The sequence below is a fragment of the Ornithorhynchus anatinus genome, chromosome 6 (assembly GCF_004115215.2).
Source record: "Ornithorhynchus anatinus isolate Pmale09 chromosome 6, mOrnAna1.pri.v4, whole genome shotgun sequence".
NCBI lineage: Eukaryota > Metazoa > Chordata > Mammalia > Monotremata > Ornithorhynchidae > Ornithorhynchus > Ornithorhynchus anatinus.
Genome location: NC_041733.1, coordinates 34,577,545 through 34,598,115, shown reverse-complemented (window position 1 = coordinate 34,598,115; position 20,571 = coordinate 34,577,545). Strand labels below are relative to the sequence as shown.

Below are 20,571 nucleotides of genomic sequence, written 5' to 3'. Positions count from 1 at the left end.
AGTGCAATACTCTTTTTTTTCTTTAAGTAGGCATAACTGGTGCACTCGAGAGCCTGCATCTCAATATAAAACACAGTTTAGGAAGGTATTCAGTTTTACAAATTTGAGTGCTGTTGATAGATGACTACAGTCATCAAACACTGAATTTGACCACGCTGAGAAGTAGTGGGAGTAGGGGGACTTGAATTCTAATTTTGGCTCTGCCAGTTTTGTCTGGCGTGTGACCTCAGGTGAGTCGCACAGCTTTTCTGTACCTCCATTTCCTCATATGGCAAATGGGGATTAAGTACCTCTTCTCCTCCTTCCCCTTAAATGGTGAACCCCTTATGGGAGAGGGACTCTAACCATTAAACTATCCTGTATCCACCATGGGGCTTAATACAGTTGTTAACACACATGGAAAGTGCTTAACATACAGTTACGCCAGTCCTAGGAAAACTGGTTCATTATAAAAATGAGAAAAGATAATCTATTGTGTATTGAGTGAATAGTGGGGGAGATGACACTTGCCTAGCACAATGTATCTACCTGAAATTAATCCCCTTTTCAAATTGTACCCTCAGATGTCTTTAATACAACTTATCAGTGCTCCACATTGAAACTTCTTTATTTTCTTTGTAGTCTTTATTGGATGAACCCAATCCCAATAGTCCAGCAAACAGCCAGGCTGCACAGTTGTACCAGGAGAACAAGCGGGAATACGAAAAACGAGTTTCTGCAATAGTAGAACAGAGCTGGCGTGACTGTTGACCCAGGATGATGTAAATGAACACTCTGGTCATGAGGAAAATATATATATACATATGAAGTGTTTGAGTCATCTTCCTTCTGCTCCTCAGCATCATTTACATTTACTTTGGTGAAAGCAAAATAGCTGTTCTGTTGCCTCCCTCGCTGAAGCTTTTTTTTCCCCCCCTTTTGGACATCAGAAAACACCCACTAAGAAGTCAAATGTACTGTACCTGGGTTACTTGCGAAAAGAATTACTAATGCTTAATTTCTTTTCTGTGGTACTTCTCCAATCTTAGGGAAGCAGTGTGCATTACTGTTCTTCACACTGAGCTTTTAAAATTGGGGTAGGCAGTGATGCTCGTGGGGCTCGATGCAAGGCATGTTGATCGACAGAGTGCTTTGAAAAGACTGAGGCCACAAATGCGGAGTGGGCTAGGCCACTCATTCACTCGTATGGTTGTTTTTAGAGCCTACTGTGATAAAGCACTACCTGAAGACTGACCTCTCAGTCATGGCTCATGGAATAGTGGAGCAGAAGCTTTCTCAGTATAGAAAAAACAAGCTCTACCCACTTTAATAAGGCTCAGGAATTGGCTCCCATCACCTTCCAAAGCGGCAGAACTTCATTTTGGTATGTACTAGTGGACTGGAGAGGGTTGTGCAGAGCAAGCTGACCAGCTGATGCATTTATGGGTTAGAATTCGCAGGTCTGCTTCAGCTGAAAGATCTTCCCTATTCCAGAAAATAAAGGTGTGAATATGTATTTATAATGGGAAAAAGAAGAGGGAGTTAATGTTGCTCTGTCACTGATCTGTATGAGAAGTAAAGATGCTCTGGCAGACAATTTGTGTGAGGTGAAAGAAACCCAGAGTACCAAGGAAATGTTGACTTCTTTCCCACTGATATAATAGGTGCATTCTTTCTTGGTCTTTGAAAATTTCAAGGCAAATCATACTGTGGAGAAGGCTGTGTGTACCTTTGGATGGATTTGACAGCATCGCGCATAGCTCAAGATGTAAGACATGTATTGGAAAGAGTCTCTGTACCTCAATGTGTAAGACTTTACACAAGTAACCCATGTAAAGAGGAATGTGTACAATTTTCAAAAAGTGTAAAGTAAATGTAACAGAAAAACAATTATAGTAATGGCTGGCTGGTTTTCTTCCTCCCTTCCCAATAAAAAGATCTGAAGAAATAAAAAAGCACACCTGCAATAAGAGTCGAAAGGCAGGCTCTCCCTTAAAAATCACATGCTTACTGGGGGCAAAGTAGTGACCATGCCCTCTTCCCCACCCAACAAACCAGCATATTAGCTCCAGCTTCACCCTGTAAGGAATAAAGATCCCTGCAATACAAAAGTGGAAGACTCTAGCACCTGTAAAAGGAGATATAATACAAGTTCTCCACTGTAAAGCTGGAAAGCAAATCCCTCCCAGAGACCCAAGTGCTTATATGATGGATATGGCAGGGTGGCTAATCCTAAATCAAACCCAGCCTTTTCCCTACTTTGATGTGACCATCTCCATTAACCACCCAGGAAATCTGCACATTAGCTCCAGATTCACCCTCTCAAGAATAAAGAACCCTCCCCCTTCAAAGAAACAGACTCCCATAGCCTGTGGATCCAACTAACAGCTCCTCCTGCTGTATGTTCTTGAGCAAGTTCATTTCCTCATCTGTAAAAGGGGATTTGCTAAAAGTTCTCCATACCACAGTACAGCACTTGATAAATAATATTACTAGTGAATTTTACTGAAATGCAATTCTAAATGATGTTCTGGGTAAAGCTTCAGCCTTCTTAAGGGAGCTGGAGAGCAACTCTTTCCAAGACCCCTACATTCACCAAATTCAATTTAACAACACAGTAAGACAAAACAGCCTACAGAAAAACAAGACAGGAAAGTGGCACAAGCCTACCTTATACCTTTCTTCCAATCAGGATTAAGGACAAAGAACACTATGGAGAAGGAGGGCAGGAAGCACATTTATGAAGGAAAATTTCCACTTTACCAACAGCTGGAGCTAATGTAGCCACATTAGCTAGTAGGTAGTAATAAGTCAAACTTCCAGCTTTTTTCCTATTTCCATGTGACCACGTCAGTTATCCTCCCAACAAAAATATCAACTACAGTTCTGTAAAGACAGTTCTCCAGTAGTTTTACTAGTAAGATGATAAACTAGAGGTAAAAAAAAGAAAAACCAGTGAAGAGTTTGGAATTAGTCTTGACTGTCACCAGTCAGACTGAGTTACAAGATCATCATTCAAAGCTGGAAACCAGATGTGCTCAAGATTGTCCATCACTCAGAACTTTTGAAGCCATGTGGTAGAAGTTACACTGGAACACTAAAAATTACTTCATGAAAAGTATTATATTGTGGGGCTCTTAAAGAACTTTATACGTGTATACACAACACAGGGACAATTTTACTTCATTAGACATTCTAGAATACTGAGGTTCACACAGATTAAAGAGCTGATACAAAATAATATGGCATTTCCCTTATTTCTGGAAATAAAACTGAACTTTTATTGTCATTAATACCAACTGTACATGTATATCTTTTGTCAAATCGTTCTGCTCAAAAAAATGGCAAATGCCTTTCCCGGGGCAAAAGACAAGGGAACCATATTTCAAATGACGTCGAATTCCTTTCGAGTTGGTCATGTGTTTCGGCTATCACAAACTATTAAAATATGAAGGGACAAGTAATATCAAAGACCCACAGTAACTGCACTATCTTGTCTTTGGGGATTACGCTAGTACGACGGGACGGAACTTCTCGAGTTCCAACTTGGCCTGATCAAGCATTAGAAATTAAATGAGCAAAGTGAAACATCTTCAAATGAATTATCCTGCAACCAGAAAATGCAGCATCTCTCTCTTTAATTCATAGATCACCAACCTGTTCCGGTAAGTGTTTGCGAGGGAAAAGGAACAGCAGTTCTGGGCCTTAATTGGCCTGGGGCATGACGAGCTCATAGTGTCCGACCTGGCCTTGTTTCAGCTGATCGAGCAGGTCCTCCTTACGCCTCTTCCGCCCTACCACCGGATACCGATCGTGGCAGATCCTGTGGGATTTACTCTTCAGATGGTACTTCTGAGAGATCTGATGGATCTGCTTCCTCTCGTCGTTGGTCAGCTCGGTGGAGAAAAATCGGTATGGCTATCCGAGCGGGCCTAGTTTCGGATGATCTGCTCGATGTCCCTCTTGGCGATCTTATTGACTCGCTCCACGTCCAGCCTGAGCCCTTCCCTCTTATGCTGCTCTTTGACCGAGATGGGTTCTTGTATCCCTTCGCTGGACTTGCCCAGACCGCCGCCGGTCCAGCCCATCTTTCGCAAAAGCTGATTCTCGATGTCGTCCTCTTTGATCTGCTGCTTGTAAGCTTCGTCGGCCGAGCGGCCCCGGATCTCGTTTCTGGAGATCACGTCCTCGACGGTACCTTTCTTCAAGTTGTTGATGACGGTCGGCTGGGTCTTCTTCAGGACCTTCACCGCCTCCTCCGCAGCCTCGTGTTTGATGCCATTCTTGATCCCCACCGCTTCGGCGATAAACTTGTTCTCCAGGATCACCTTGCACTTCCATCGGAGACCCGTCATCCTCTCGAAGACGTACTCCACCGTCATCCTGTTGAACTGGGCAGTGTCGTTGAGCGTGCACACCGGATTCGAGGAGCTCTTGTACACGACGAAATCCTTCAGATCCTTCTTCTTGCTGCAGCCCCTGGGCGAGTAGGCCACCGTCTGGACCTGGGTGCTCTTCACGGTCGGGATGTTGGATTGGGTCTTCTGAAGGATTCTCAGAGCTTCGTCGGCAGCTGTGTGTTTGCTGGTTTTCTTGCTCCCGTAGCCTTCAGCCAAGCAGTGGTCCTGCAGGTACACCCTCAGCGCCACGTGCGGTTTGGCATCAGGTCGTACTTGTACTCGACCGACATCTTGTTGAACGAGGCAGAATTATTGAGGATCCCTATGGCATCGCTCGCGTTTTCTATGAGGATGAAATTAGTCCAGTGTTTGGACGAGCCGGAACCCTGGGTGGAGTTGGAGCTCAGCAGCCCGGACAGATCTTGGCCAGGCAGCAACTTTTCGGGGGCTTTTAGAGCTGGAGGAAAATCATAGGAAAAAACGCCCACCTGACACACCACCAGGTCATCCCGACAGGTGCGTCTGAATTCTGCGCCGGATGACCCGAACTTCTACGGGCCACTGCAGGAGCCTGACGGCCAGCTCCGTGGCTTGATCCCTCGACCTGTTTTTGCTGCTGGCGTCGCCGGTGGTCGGGTAGATGTTTTGGCCCCGGACTTCGCAGGCGTACCTGTCCGTCAGAAGTTTCTGGTTTTGGGGATGTCGGTCGGGGGGATTTATTTCAAGGAAGCATAGATGTATTAGGGATTTATCTTGCAGGCCTGGATGCAGCGTATTAACAAATAGGTATAGTTAATTTGATCAGATCCCGAATTAGTCTCTGGATTGGAAAGGCTTTTCCAGACAGCCGCGGCAAGTCTCTCAATGAAGTACTGCTTCCCCGCCACCACCGCTTCTGGAAAGGTTTCGGACGATGGGGGCTGACCCGTCTCCGCGCTATCGGACGACGTGCTGGTGGTTGCCGGCCGGTTCCCCGGGAAAGAACATTTCCCTTCCAGATACGGAGCATTCCCTTCTCGGCCACCAAGGTTGTTGGGAACGCAATCCAGATAGTTGTTGGATGACACGCTGGCGGAGTTGACTGGTTCGCTCAACTCCTTTGTCCGAGCATCTGAAGGATCTTACCTTCTTTCATCTTTATTACTGCTAGCAACAAAGTGGACGGGCTCAAAATGGGGTCACCCACGGAACCTGGAGGAAACTTGCCTCTTGGGAGGATTCTGACCTGCAGGGTGAGTAAAATGTACATCGCGTTACCAAAAAGAGGGCATTTCAAAACAACGGGAAAACAGACACGCATTAGCAACCCCAACCCAAGTCTCTTTTCCCCAAAACAGACTTAATGCAGCCATTAACGGTCTGCTTGTAAAGATGGACACTCAGTCAAGTGGAGAACTGCAATAAAAGTTGAAATCAGAGTCCATTCACTTGTATTTTTTGAGCGCTTACTGTGCGCAAAGCACTGTACTAAGTGCTTGAGTCCCTTCTTGGAGCACAGGGGAGAGATTCTTCCTCAGGCCTCTGGAGGATAATATCAAACTACACCCTCACTGCCCTCTCTGTTGGGGAGTCACCGGTTGTGCGGTGGTCTAGAAGCGAGTATGGATGGCGGGAAGTGGCAGTTCAATTCCCAATAGTCCCTGGCCTGGGACCCCTTATATGGCTGAAGGGAAAATCTGGTCAAAATGCATGTTAGAAGAACTTCACCATGCAAGTTAAAGATGGATAAAAGGTTTGGTTCATCTCGGGTGAATCCTACATCATCATTGAAAAGGAACACAGCTGGTGTGTTTTCAGAAGAATAATCCAGTATGAATCAGTGCCGACATAGAGGTAAATGAAAATAATTCACTTTGCATAGAAGGAAAAATGGGGAATTCAAACAGACTTTTTGGTGTGAAAAATGAATGTCCTCTGACCACACAGACTTTAGAACAGTAGCGTATCTTTAGATTTCGAAACGAAACATATACGACAAATTACAAATAAGGAACCAATTTCAAAATTGAGGCTTAATTCTTCTTGAAAAAGTTCATTCATTCATTCATTCATTCATTCACTTGTATCTACTGAGCACTTACTGTGTGCAGAGCACTGTACTAAGTGCTTGGAAAGCACAATTCAGCAACAAAGAGACAATCTTTGTTCACAATGGGCTCACAGTCTAGAAGAGGGGAGACAGATATCAAAACAATGTAAATAGGCATTGATATAAACAAATAGAATTATAGATACGTACATATATACACAAGTGCTGTGGGGCAGGGAAGGAGGGTAAAGCAAAGGAATACAATTGTAGATATTTATATATACTTATATATGCACATCAAAACAAACAGGCATTAATATAAATTAATGCACATATAATTATATATAAGATGTACATATATACAAGCGCTGTGGGGTGGGGAAGGAGGGTAGAGCAAATAGAATTATATATATATATATATATATACACACACATCAAAACAAGTAAACAGGCATTAATATAAATAGAATAATAGATAAGTACATATATACACAAGTGCTGTAGGGTGGGGAAGGAGAGTAGAGCAAAGAGAGTGAGTAGGGGCGATGGGAAGGGGAGAGGGAGCTGAGGAAAAAGGGGGCTTAGTCTGGGAAGGCCTCCTGGAGGAAGTGAGCCTTTGGTAGGACTTTGAACAGGGGAAGTGTGATTATTCAGCAGATTTGAGGAGGGAGGGTATTCCAGGCCAGAGGTTGCCTGCAGGACAGGCAAGAATGAGGCACAAGTGAAAAGGTTAGCACCAGAGGAGCAGAATGTGCAGGCTGGGATGTAGAAGGAGAAAGGGGGAGAAGAGAGAAGGGGGTGATATGGGTCAGAAACCTTTGAATGAGGAAGGGCTGGTGCCTTCTAAAATTCACAGCAATTCCCAGATCTACAACTTCTGCTTCAGGAAAAGATTTCAAGAGGTGAGTGGTAACTTTAATTAGGCTGGATCCTAGCCTTGGATGCAATAAATACCCTTGTTAAATAAAACTAAGGGAAGATAAGTCTAAGGTAAGAGAAGCAGAGTGGCCTAATAGAAAGAGCTTAGATATCAGAGGACTTGATTTCTAATCCCTACTAATTACCTGCTGTGAGCCCTTGCCCAAGTCACTTGCTTTTTCTGTTTCTCAATTGCCTCATCTGTAAAATGGCATTTAAATATTTGTTCTCCCTCCAACTTAAACTATGAGCCCCAGATGGTACAGCTACCCATAGAGTCATACTGGTATATAAACTTTAATTTACCCTAGGGCTAAATTAGTGCTTGATTCAAGTTGCTTAACAAATTCCATTTAAAAAAAAACAAAACTACTAGGTCTTTAAGAAACAAGCATTACATCAGTTGTGGACTGAGTAAAATCTCAAAACCCAGCAATGATAGAGTCTCCTGTGAGAAACAACAGCTGAGCCTCGGACCTGAGATTTCAGGATTGAAAACCTGTGCAGAAGAATTGATTATATTGCTACTGGCTGTCTTAGAGTGCCTCTCAAACTCTCCCTTCTTACGAGTTGTGTTTCCACTGGGATAAGGTGTGCAGAAAATGTAGATAGTTCTTGACCCAGTTTAGCTGGTTAAAGATGAAACTGGAACTAGAACCCAGGGCACCTGATTTCCAGACAGGTGTCCTTTCAACTAGACTAGAAAACTTATAGTAATCAGTAGATTTCAATCTTCATAATATCTTACTGATGCTGTACATACCTTATGTAGATTTAAATTATAGATTTTAATTTAATGTCACAGCTTCAGAAGTTCCCTGTTTGCCTGCTGCGATATAATAATTCATCCAAGTAGAGAACAGTAAAAAGTGTTTGAAATAAATATCCATGTTGAATGCTTTAGCTGTAAGTTGACGCCACATCTGGACACTATTTTTCATTGGAGCTTAGAATGCCATTGGAGATTAGTAGACTGAATCCAATATATTATGACATCATTATCTTTTTATAAGACTTGTGACAGCACAATCTTGTCAGGGGAAAAAAATGAAACTAAATTTATTAAAAATCAGTTAAGTTTTCCTTCACATATAAACTTGAACTAAAATCGAGAAAAGATTAAAAAAGTGTTAGAAAGGTATGGATTGAAGAAAGTGCATCCTTCTTGGGTGGGAAATGGATTTTTTTTTAGGGTGCTTAGAATCCTTGGGATTGATTATTTCTAAACTCCTAGAAAAGCTTTTCGATGCCCAGAAATGGTTTTTCTTCTTAAGATTGATGTGAAAATTTTTTTTTTCTGTTATCTATACACAGGTCCCAGAAATCAATTTGTAAGAAATAACAATAAGTCAGTATAAATCATACACATATGTACACAATATTCAGAAAAGAACTATAACTGAAAATTTGTGAAATCCAGGGCAGGCATAGAGAATGGTAGTAAGTGGTAAGAATACCACTTTCGACATTGCATACTGATAAATTAAGCACCCCTGAATTTTAGAGTTATTGATTCTCACTTTCATTGCACAAAATAATTAATGCTGAAACCCAAACACCATCAGGTTCATCTCTCTTCAAGCTCAATCTGTATGGGTTTAGGGCAGCCTGCAGTTCCTAAGTATCTCTTTGGCCCAGCCAGGAATTGGCCAATTTTAAAAACTTTCCCTGGGCCTTGTGTATTTAAAAAACCAACAACCAAACAAACAAAAAAACCTAGTTTACACTTTCATGAAAAACCTAATAGAAAAAATAACACTTCAAAAGTCATTTTTATTCTATGGTCACACTTGAAAAGTTACTATGCAGGTACTCCTTATAATTAAAATTAGAATTCAAGACGCTTTTGTGAGCCAGGTGACAAGTTGGTTCAAGCCAAATCCCCCCCTTCACCCTCCCCCCCTTCACCCTCCCCCCCCCCCCCCCCCCCCCCCCCCCCACCACACACAGCTTCCTGGGGCATTTGGAATATTCTGGGGGAGGATTCTAACTTCTTGGTAGGTGGAGCTGAGCTGGAGAGGTTTTTCAGTTTTTGGTGTAGATGGGGATTGCTGTTATAAGCCTTACTCCTGTTCCTGACTTTCAACCAGAGCAACCTGTGCCTTGTTCTCCCTGTGCTACATTGGGATTGACAAAGGAAGGTTAGTATGAGTTAATTAAGATCTGAGTGTAATTTTCAGGAGATTAGAATCTAAACCCAGTTTGTCAGTGTTTCTCAAAGAGCCAAGCCTGGAACAACCTCATGACCCTATAATCCTAAATGCCTCTAAATTGGCTGTTGAACCATCAATCAATCAATAGGATTTGTTGAGTGCTTACCGTGGGCAGAGTACTGTACTGAGCACTAGGGACAGTACAAACCAAGAGTTGTTTGGCATGTTCCCTGCCCACCTTGAGCTTACACTTTAGAACTTTAGGGGCTGTAAATTGCTAGAAATACCTCTTTTAGTATTCAATCAGTGGTATGAGTGCTTACTGTATGCAGAGCACTGTACTAAGTGCTCAGAAGAGTACAATCCAACAGTTGGTAGCTCTCTGCCTACAAGAAGCTTAGAGTCTAGAGGGGAAGATGGACACTAAGATAAATTACAGGTATGTACAGGTGTGTAAGTATCATGGGGCAAATATCAAGTGAGTAGGTGATGGAGAAAGGAGGGTGAGTAGGGGAAAAGAGGGCTTAATTGGGGAAGACCTCTTGGAAGAGATGTGATTTTAATAAGGCTTTGACAATGAGAAAGTGGTGGTCTGTTGAAATGAAGGGGGTGGGACTTCTAAAACAGAGGATGTTGGCAAGGGGTCAGCAGTGAGTTAATCAAGATTGAGGAACAGTGAGTAAATTGGTGTTAGAGGTGCAAAGTGTGTAGGTTGCTTTGCAGGAAATCAGCGAGGTAAATTAAGAGGAGGTGAGCTGACTTGGTGCTTTTAAGCCAATGGTAAATGTTTTTAGTATTCTGGATTGTGAGCTTTCAATTTGTCCTTTAATCCTGATTTTAATCTTGTTTTGTTTGGCTCAGAGCTAGTGGAGGCTATATGGCACTACTGGTTTGCTGGTGGGAGACATTAATTTCATATCTGCTTTGGATACTTAGTAACTTTAGCTCTAGTTTCCAAAGGGTGGGAATTGTGTTTCTTGTATTGTACTTTCCCAAGTGCTTAACTATTGTCCACTGCACACAATAAGTATTCAAATGCCTTTAATGGTATACAGTAATACAGCTCTAAGTTAAATCATGAATTTTTCACAGCTATGATTATATGTTTTTAAAGTGGGGGAGAAAGCTAGTGAATACAAAAAAGGACACAACCCTGATTTGCAAAACTCCAGAGATAATTGAATGAATAGCAAGGAGGGGCTGAGAGATTGTAGAGGGAAAAACAAGCAAACAGAGCATTCAAGGTAAATGAAGAGGGAAAATGAAACATTTTATTAATTGGGCAAGATGGAAATAGTTGAAAACAGAACCAAAATATGCCAATACTTCTTTGCTAATGATAGAAGATAAAAAATTATAAAGAGTGATTTGGAATGCTTGATGATTCTGATAAACCCCTTCTGACAATCTAAATAGCTCCCACTCTGTTGGAGGTGCTTGTCATATCTCAGCTAGATCACTGTATTAGTGGTCTTTGTCTGTGGTCTTTCTGGGTCCAGACTCTCACCTTTCCAGTCTAGACTTCACTCTGATGGTTGTCATCATCCTAAAAATGTCCTTCTGCACAAATCTCTTCTGTTTTTTTTTTAAAAAAAACTTTCAATGTTATCTATTCTTCTCTGTACCAAACATTTTAACATTGGTTTTATGGCACCAAGTAATTTCCCCCTTACCCATTCACTCTTATCTCCTAACAATAATAATAATAATGGTATTTATTAAGTACTTACTATGTGCTGGGCACTGTTCTAAGCACTTAGGGAGATACAAGATAACCAGGTTAAATATAGTCCCTGTCCCTTCTAGGGTTTACAGACTTAATCCCCATTTTACAGATGAGAGAACTGAGGCCCGGAGAAGTGAAGCAACTTGCCCAAGGTTACAAAGCAGACAAGTGAAGAGCTGGAATTAGATCTTATGACCTTCTGACTCCTAGGCTGGTGTTCTAGCTACTAGGCCATACTGCTGCCACTTGGAGACAGGCCAGTTGGGGAGGGGAGGAGAGGAGAAAAGGGGACACATTTATTAAGTGTCTACTATGTTTATTAAGTTAATTAAATGTTTACACTTAATAACTAAGCATTTACACTTAATATCTAACTTAATAATTAAGCGCTTATAACATGTTTACAACACAAAGTCAGATTTAACATTCCTTCTAAACCAAAGGTCTTGTACTTTCCCAAGCGCTTAAATATAGTACGTTGTTTTTAATTTACCCATCTCCAGCCTCTGGTTTATATCCTTCTTGGTTGGCCCCAGGTCGCCCTTCGAATCTGTCAGAACACAGCTCTCCCTTTCTTCAAGTCCTTCTGAAATTCCACAACCTCTCAGAAGCTGACCCTGATTAATTTCCCTTCTCCCAATGTTGCAACCAGTCAGTTCTTATCTCAGTACCTTTTGTACCACCTAAGCAGTTTAACAATCAGTTGTATTTCTTGAGCCCTTCAGTGTGGGCAGAATACTGCAGTAAGCGCTTGGGAGAGTACAATATAACTGAGTTGGTAAACATGCTCCCTGCCCACACTGCTCCTCTAGATTAAAAAAAAAATTCTGATGACAACAAGTTTGTTATAAAAGTTGCTTTTGAAGATACCAGTGATTCATATCCCCATGTCCTGTTCTCGATTTACTAATATCCTGACAGGTTGTTAATAATAGCTTTACTAGTAAATCTCCCCATGCCATCCCAAAAAAGAAAACAGAAGTGTACACTTCCATTCAGTTCTACAGTTCCTCATTCAATTAAGTGTTATTAAATAGTCTAAGCATCTCCAGTGTTTTCCAGCAAGCAAAAGGTAGGCGTGTCCTTTATGTCACTTACCTGTTGGGGAGCTGAATTTAGCAGGTCATGACTGAAGAAATCCATCTGGATGTGCCTGTGTCAGCACTGATGTTTTACATGAACTGTGTTTGGTTTAATGCCGATTTGATGGTTTAGTGCTGCATTGAAGCTGACCACACCATGTTTTCACTATTAGAAATGCTTTGAAGCAGGCTGGGTTTATCTGGTCCATCCTGTTGTCAGGGCCAGGAGGTTTGGATCAAATAGATCAATCCTTGGTACATAGTTACTGCTTAACAAATACCATAATTATTAATATATTATACTGTCATACTGAAGCCCTTCTCTCTTGACCCCCTCCCCTGCCATTCCTCCCCCATCACTGGTCCCTGAGTGAGAAAAGTATGATGTTCAGGGCAGGGATAGTGAGCAAAAAATGGGTCCCAAGCCCTTTAGCCACTGTAAAGAGCTACATTTTTACGTGTTGACACACCCCATTATTTGTCAAGGAAAAGGATAAGTGCATTTTTCCTTAACCAACTAAAGGTGACAAATAAAGAAGCAGCATGGCCTAGTGGATAGAGCACAGACCTGGGAGTCAGAAGGACCTGGGTTCTAATTCTGACCACCACTTACCTGGACAAGTCACAACTTCTCTGTGCCTCTGTTAGATCATCTGTGGAACGGGCGTATGACCATACACTCTATGTTGGACAGAGACAGTGTCCAACCTGATTGGCTTGTAACTACCACAGTAGAGTGCCTGGCCTGCTTAAGAAAAACCATAAAATATATTCATGATAAAATTATGATCACTTTATTTGTACTCAAATAATTAATACCTCCCACACAATTGGGTGACTCTGGGTAAGTCACTTCACTTCTCTGTGCCTCAGTTACCACATCTGTCAAATGGGGATTAACTGTGAGCCTCACGTGGGACAACTTGATGACCCTCTATATACCCCAGTGCTTAGAACAGTGCTCTGCACATAGTAAGTGCTTAACAAATACCAACATTATTATTATTATTAATAATAGGTGATTGAACATTTCTTTGTCTATCCTGCCATCGTGTGGCCAAAAAAAATATTATAAGGAAATAAGTCCTTGAATTGGTTTATTAATATAAGCATATTTATTAGATGAAGGAAACTAAAATGTTGTAGGGTAACTCATTTCCTTAGCCTTTTTATAAAACTCACATCCATTGAAAACTATTTTACGTGATCTTAGAAAATGTAATTGTTCTTTCTATTTATAAGAGGACTCATTTACTGTAAACACCTCTTAGAATATCCAGGTATGTGAAAAGAATGGTCCTCAAAAAATCCTCCAGATTGCAGCACTTTTATAGTCTTTTAAAATCTATTTCCTAGATTTGCAAGATAGCACTAAGTAGTCAAGAGAGTTATCCAGCATATATATCAGTGTATCATGCCTACTAAGGTGTCGCTGCTATATGCAGCAAGCGTCTTCCTTGTGCAGTTAATTCATTCAATAGTATTTATTGAGCGCTTACTATGTGCAGAGCACTGTACTAAGCTCTTGGAATGTACAAATTGGCAACAGATAATTATAGCCAGACAAGCAATTTTCTATTAAAAATTTCCAGTACAATCACATTTCCTCCAAAAGGCCGTCCCCAGCTAAGCCTTCATTTCCCCTATTCCCTCTCCCTTCTGTGTCACCTCTACACTTGTATCTGTGCTCTTTAAGCACCTGATATTCTCCCCACAGGACTTATCTACAATCTATAATTTATTTTAATGTCCATCTCCCCCTGTACATTGCAAGCTCCCTGTGGGCAGGGAACATGTCTACCAACTCTGTTGTATTCTGCTTTCTCAAGTGCTTAGTAGAATGATTTGTGCACAGTAAGTGCTCAATAAGTATTATTGATTGATTCTGTCTTTCCCCCGCCCCCCCAACTCTTCCTCTAACACACTTGCTGTACTCTTTCCCATCCCAAATCTGCCTCATTTTATCCTTGCCCTCTCCCTATTCCTGCAATTCTGGGGGGAGCCTGACCACCATACAGTTTCCCAACCTTTCCTTCCTTCCTCAACCTGTCCTTGTCGCACAGATCCTGGTCCAGCCATCTTTCTCTCCATCTCTACCACCTTGTATTTTGTTGGGGACCAGGGCGGGGGAGTGGAGGCATTGGAGAAAAAGAGGGAGGAGAGTGTTGGGGTCTGGACCAGTGTGGTCGGGATAGAGATGGGGTGGGGAGAGTCGGAGAAGTTCAAATAAAGGTGGATGGAGTGGACTTAAGATTTGCTTCTGGGTTGATGGAGGGGCAGAGTGAGGCAGGGTTGGGTGAGGCCTCCCTAGAGCTAAGTGGGGGTAGGGCAGAGGAGAAAACGATTGTGAAAAGACTGCTTAAAAACAAGTTTGGTAGGGGGTAAGTGGGACACATGGGAGAAATGGATGGAGAGAGAGAAAAACCATAGGCTTACCTGGTGACAGCTGTCTGCTTTGTGGAGATTGTCATTGGTAGTGACACCAGCTACTTGGTCACTTAGCCTTTGTGACCTTGGGTTAGTCACTTCTTTGTGCTGCAGTTCCCTTATCTGAAAATGGGGATTCAATACCTGTTCTCCTTCCCCCCTACATTAGTATAAATAAATAAATTACAGATATGTACATAAGTGCTGTAGGGTGGAGGGAGGGGTGAATAAAAGCTCTGCCACTTGTCAGCTGTGTGACTGTGGTTAAGTCACTTAACTTCTCTGTACCTCAGTTCCCTCATCTGTAAAATGGGGGATTAAGACTGTAAGCCTCACCTGGGACAACCTGATTACCCTGTATCTACCCAGCGCTTATAACAGTGCTCTGCACATAGTAAGCACTCAACAAATACCAACATTATTATTATTATTATTATTAAAAGGAGCCAATCAGGGTGAGGCAGAAAGGAGTAAGAGAAGAGGAAATGAGGGCTTAATCAAGGAAGGCCTCTTGGAGGAGATGTGTGTTCCATAAGGCTTTGAAGGTGGGGAAAGATATGAATATTGGATATGGATATGAAAAGAGAGGGCGTTCCAGGCCGGAGGAAGGGCATTCCAGGCCAGAGGCAGAACGAGGGCGAGAAGTCAGTGGTAAGATAAACAAGATTGAGTTACAGTGAGTATGTTGGCATTAGAGGAGTGCTATTCAGAAGAACTGGCTCCGGGACCTGTAACCAGAATCATTTATGGGAATGTGGTGTTTGCTAAGTACTTAATATGTACCAAGCATTGTGCTAATTGCCGGGGGGGGGGGGTGGGGGGGTGGGGGGGAGAAGCAGTACAATCAGATCCGAAACAGTCCCTGTTCCACACAGAGCTTGCAGTCTGAGAAAGGGAGGGAGAACAGGCATTTACTTTGCATTTTAGGGAAGAGGAAATTGAAATACAGTGCCTGGCACATAGTAAGTGCTTAACAAATACCGTAATTATTCTGAAGTGACCTGTCCAGGTTCAGAGTTGCAAATTGCAGAACCGGGATTAAAATCCAGGTCTCTTGACACCCAGTTCAGTGCTTATTCTATTCTGTGCTTATTTGCCATACAAATGTAGCATCTCAGTTGTTGCTTTAAGGAGAGTGCTATATGTAAGTGTTTATTTTGGGATGGGGGGTTGTCTTGGGAGAGGTTATGGCTCAGAGGGTTTAAATACTTGAATCTTCAAGGTAGAACTTTACATTTTTGTGTCGTTAAAGTTTTGACTCATGTCGTGGATACATGTAGATCTTATCATCACTAACTTTTAAAGTCCTTTATCAGTTTGCTTCCTCCTACCTTAACTCACTGATCTGTTATTACAACCCAATAGGCCCACTTGGCTCCTGTAACACCAAGCTACTCTCTACTTTGATCTTATCTATCCTCACCAACTCTTTTCCCCCAACCACTTTCAGTCTGGAACTCCCTCCTTCATATGCAAGCGTGGGTTAGTGTTTAGAGCACAGGCCTGGAAGTTAGAAAGACCTGAATACTAATCCTGGCTTCACCACTTGTCTGCTGTATGACCTTGGGCAAGTCACCCAACTTCTCTGTGCCTCAGTTACCTCATCTGTAAAATGGGGATTAAAATTGTGAACCCCTGTGGGACATGGACTGTGTCCAACCTGACCAGCTTGTATCTACTGCAGCACTTAGAAGAGTGCCTGGCACCTAGTAAGCACTTAACAGATACCATAAAAAAACTCCAACAAAACAAAACAAAAAAAAGTCTGCGCACCTTGTAAACCTTGCTATCTCCTCCAACAAGCCTTCCTTGACTAAGTCTTCTTTTTCCCCACCCACTTCCCCTTTGAGGACCTGAGTTCTAATCCTGATCGGCCACTGGCTTCCTGAGGGACCTTGGGCAAGTTACTTCTTTGTTCCTCAGTTTCCTCACCTGTAAAATGGGTATTTAATTAGCTTATCCTCCCTCCTACTTACAGTGTGAAAGGCTATGTGGGACAGGCACTGTGTCTGACCTGATTAACTTGTATCCAAGCCAGTGCTTAGAACGAACAGTGCTTGACAAGTACCAGGTGCTTAAAAAATACCATAATTGCTCGGGCACTTGGCTGTGTACCTTTTAAGCACTTTGATACTCACCCTAGCCCCTCAGCACTTAGGTGAATATCCTTATCCTATGGGAAGCAGCGTGGCTCAGTGGAAAGAGCCCGGGCTTTGGATTCGAACCCATGACCTCGGACTCCCAAACCCATGCTCTTTTCACTGAGCCATGCTGCTCCCCACAGGATGATATTCATCTCTCTCTCCCTCCGGCCAGGAAGCACTCCCCCATTCCCCCCTTCAGCTGGCATGCCACTGCTCTTCCCATCTTCAAGGTCCTTCTAAAAAATCACATTTCCTCCAGGAAATGTTCTAAGTGCTTATCCCAGTAAACATTCAATAAATGCCATTGATTGAGGTCTTCCCCAAGTGATTTCTAATCTCACCCCCTTATTTGTAATTGCCATAGTGCTGATCTATATACAATGTTCTTATTACTTCTGCCTAGCTATAATTTTTTATTTCAGTATCTCTCCCTCACTAGACTTTGTGTTCCTGAAGGCAGGAATCATGTCTAGTAACTCTATGGTACTTTCTCAAGTTCTTAGTAAATGCTCAGAACCCAATAGGTATCCAATAAATCCTATTTTTATTAGTGGCAAGGGAATGGGTAGAAAATGACTCTCTGCTTTAGTGAGGATTAGATAATATTAGTTCTTCTCCCCTACACCTGGCTAAAATTACTATCCTAGAGCAACCTTTTTTAAGCTAAATAAGATTAGCTAAGCTACCTTAGCTGAGTCTGATGAAAGAACAGTTTATTAAATGTACAGGTATTTCTAGTTAATAGAAGACTTGCAAGTCTTTCTTATACATTAATTCTGTTAATATGGATTAACAAAATCCTTGAAATTCAAATATTATATAATCAGATGCAAAATCTGCAAATTTTGACTTTCATTGGGTTCCATGAAATAATAATGGTATTTGTTAAGTGCTTACTATGTGCAAAGCACTTTTCTAAGCGCTGGGGGGGGGGGATACAAGGTGATCAGGTTGTCCCACGTGGGGCTCACAGTCTTAATCCCCATTTTACAGAGGAGGTTGCTGAGGCTCAGAGAAGTTAAGTGACTTGCCCAAAGTCACACAGCTGATAATTGGCAGAGCTGGGATTAGAACCCATGACCTCTGACTCCCAAGCCTCTGATTCTTTCCACTGAGCCACGCTGTTTCTCTGCTGCTTCCATGAAACATCTAATAAACTTTACTGTGGGCTTTGCTGCCTTTATTCTCTTTTAGTGTTATCTCAAGTGCTTAATAGAGTGCACACAGTAAGTGCTCAAAAGCCACTGAATGATTCCTTCATGTTTCTAGAATATTCTAGAAGTGTTGTATAGAGATCCATTTTCCAAATATATTGAGGGTTTCAAAAGCAAGGGGTAGTAGGGGTCAGAAAGCTCAAGGTCTCAGTTACATTTCCACTGCTGAATACTAGCCAACTCCCATTTAAAGTAGCTCTGACTTGAACTATAAAAAAGGATAACATCACACAGGAAACACATTTTCCACTTAATGCTGATTTTATTTATAATTTTCATCGACAGATGTATTTTGTAAGCGATAAAGTTGCAAGGAGACAAGAAAAATTACCAGATATAAAGAAGTGAATCACATTCTGAAATGAGGGCAAAAACTGGGATATGTGGCGAGGCAGTCTTTCTTCACAGATGTGCAGGAAGCGATTCAAGGGCTTTGTTTCTAGATAGTTCATTTTTCACCTAAGTGGCAATATCTCGGCTTTAACTGAACAGTGAAGATGAAGATTGCAGTTGAAGAGTAGTGCTTTTGTTTGGATACTCCAATTTTGCACGAGCCCTTTGTGCTTTATTTGAGGTTAGGGAGATTTTTTTCTCATATTCAACGATGTTTAATTTTTCAACTTTCATAGGACATTGGGTAAAATCTGTTTTAATGGTCTCAGTCATCATGCTTGCTTTCACTTGCTTCTTCCAAAGCCTGAGAGAGAATTCATGAATGGGATTTGAGAGATATATTTGTATGTATCTGTAATTTATTAATTGATTTGTCTGTTCCCCCTAGACTGTTGTGGGCAGGAATGTGTCCGTTGTTATATTGTCCTCTCCCAATTGCTTCGTAAAGTGCTTTGCACACAGTAAGTGCTCAATAAATTTGAATGAATGATTGAATGAAAGAGGTCTTCACTCACTGATGCCCTAGTATTCATTTCATGGAACCGCCCATAAATTTTATAGTCTAAAATTGAACAGCATAATCATTATGCCTCTTCTCCCACTCTAACCCAGTTCATATTCTCCTTTCCTGTCAATCATTCAGGTGTATTTATTGAGTGGTAAGCAGTGCACCTTACTAATTACTTGGTAGAGTACCTTCCAACCAACCTAGTCACTCGGTGCTGGTTCTCTTCTCTACTGCTCTCTAACACCATTCCCCCAGCCTGCTACTTACTTCTTCTGCATTTGGGACAAATTCTAATTCTCACCCATAATAATAATATAGTAATGGTACTTGTTAAGCACTTACTATGTTCCAAGCACTGTTCTAATCACTGGGGTAGATATAAGTTAATCAGGTTGGACACAGTCCCTGTCGCACATGGGGCTCACACTCTTAATCCCCATTTTACAGATGAAGTAATTGAGGCCCAGAGAAGTGAAGTGACTTGCCCAAGGTCATACAGCAGATGTGTGGAGCTGGGATTAGAACCCAAGGTCCTTCTGACTCCCAGGCCCATGGTCTAGCCACTAAACCACACTATTTCAGAGGCCTTCTGAGATAGTAGCCTTCCCCAATAATAATGTTGGTATTTGTTAAGCGCTTACTATGTGCAGAGCACTGTTCTAAGCGCTGGGGTAGATACAGGGTCATCAGGTTGTCCCACGGGAGGCTCACGGTTAATCCCCATTTTCCAGATGAGGTAACTGAGGCCCAGAGAAGTGAAGTGACTTGCCCACAGTCACACAGCTGCCAAGTGGCAGAGCAGGGATTCGAACCCATGACCTCTGTCTCCCAAGCCCGTGCTTTTTCCACTGAGCCACACTGCTTCTCAATAATCTCTAATCTCACATTATGTCCTCCAGCTGCCACTTCCGCCCATCTGAGCCACTTATGCACTTAAGACGTTCCTACTTAATGAGTTTTATATGGGACAGCAACCATGTCTGATGTGATTAGCTCGTATCTAACCCACTGCATTACCTCTCAGAATTGCACCTGGAAAGTTTCCAATACTCTACCACTCTCGGCTACGAGAGGGAGAGTCAAGCAGAGGCCTACCCATTCCATTCCTAGCTTGGCCAGTGGCTAGTGAGTGGAGGCAGTCTGCTACAAGTCAAACTCACCTGTTCTGGGCAGCAGCAACATGGGAGAGAATCGAGGGCGGAGACTCAAGTTTACTGCGTGGAAGAAGGCAATGGTAAACCACTTCCATATTTTTACCAAGAAAACTCTATGGATACACTACCACAGTGATTGCAGGAGGTGGGGCGTACTGGGAGAGATGTGTCCATGGAGTTGCTATGGGTCAGAGATTACTTAGCACAAAAGACTGACAACCCACTGCTTAGATTAGTGCTTGGCCCTTTGTAAGCACTTGACAAATATCATACTAATGATCTAGTGGGAAGAGTATGGGCCAGGGAGTCAGAGTATGTTGTAGCCAGGGAATGTTACTCTTTTGAATTGTACTCTCTCAAGCATTTAGTACAGTCCTCTGGACAAAGTAAGCACTCACTAAATACCATTGATTGATTTAGGGTCTAATCCCGATGCAGCCACTT

General features: G+C 42.3%; 1 protein-coding gene, 1 non-coding gene and 1 pseudogene across 3 annotated transcripts in view; 2 read left to right on the top strand and 1 right to left on the bottom strand.

Moving 5' to 3' along the window:
• The window catches only part of UBE2A (ubiquitin conjugating enzyme E2 A), a 30,678-nt gene extending 28,804 nt beyond the window's left edge, over positions 1 to 1,874 (top strand). For both annotated transcript variants that reach the window (XR_003760442.2, XM_029067128.2), the window contains one exon: positions 622 to 1,874. Coding sequence is in view for 1 of the 2 variants with exons in the window: in XM_029067128.2 (XP_028922961.1) it covers positions 622 to 750 (129 nt within the window). In the remaining variant the exon portion in view is untranslated. The remainder of the gene's footprint in view (positions 1 to 621) is intronic.
• Positions 1,875 to 3,600: 1,726 nt separating this feature from the next.
• Positions 3,601 to 5,731, bottom strand: LOC100080545 (annotated as a pseudogene).
• Positions 5,732 to 19,987: 14,256 nt separating this feature from the next.
• On the top strand, positions 19,988 to 20,124 carry LOC114812986. Its single transcript, XR_003760599.1, has one exon. It is a non-coding gene; the product is annotated as a small nucleolar RNA SNORA7 (small nucleolar RNA).
• The last annotated feature ends 447 nt before the right edge of the window (positions 20,125 to 20,571 follow it).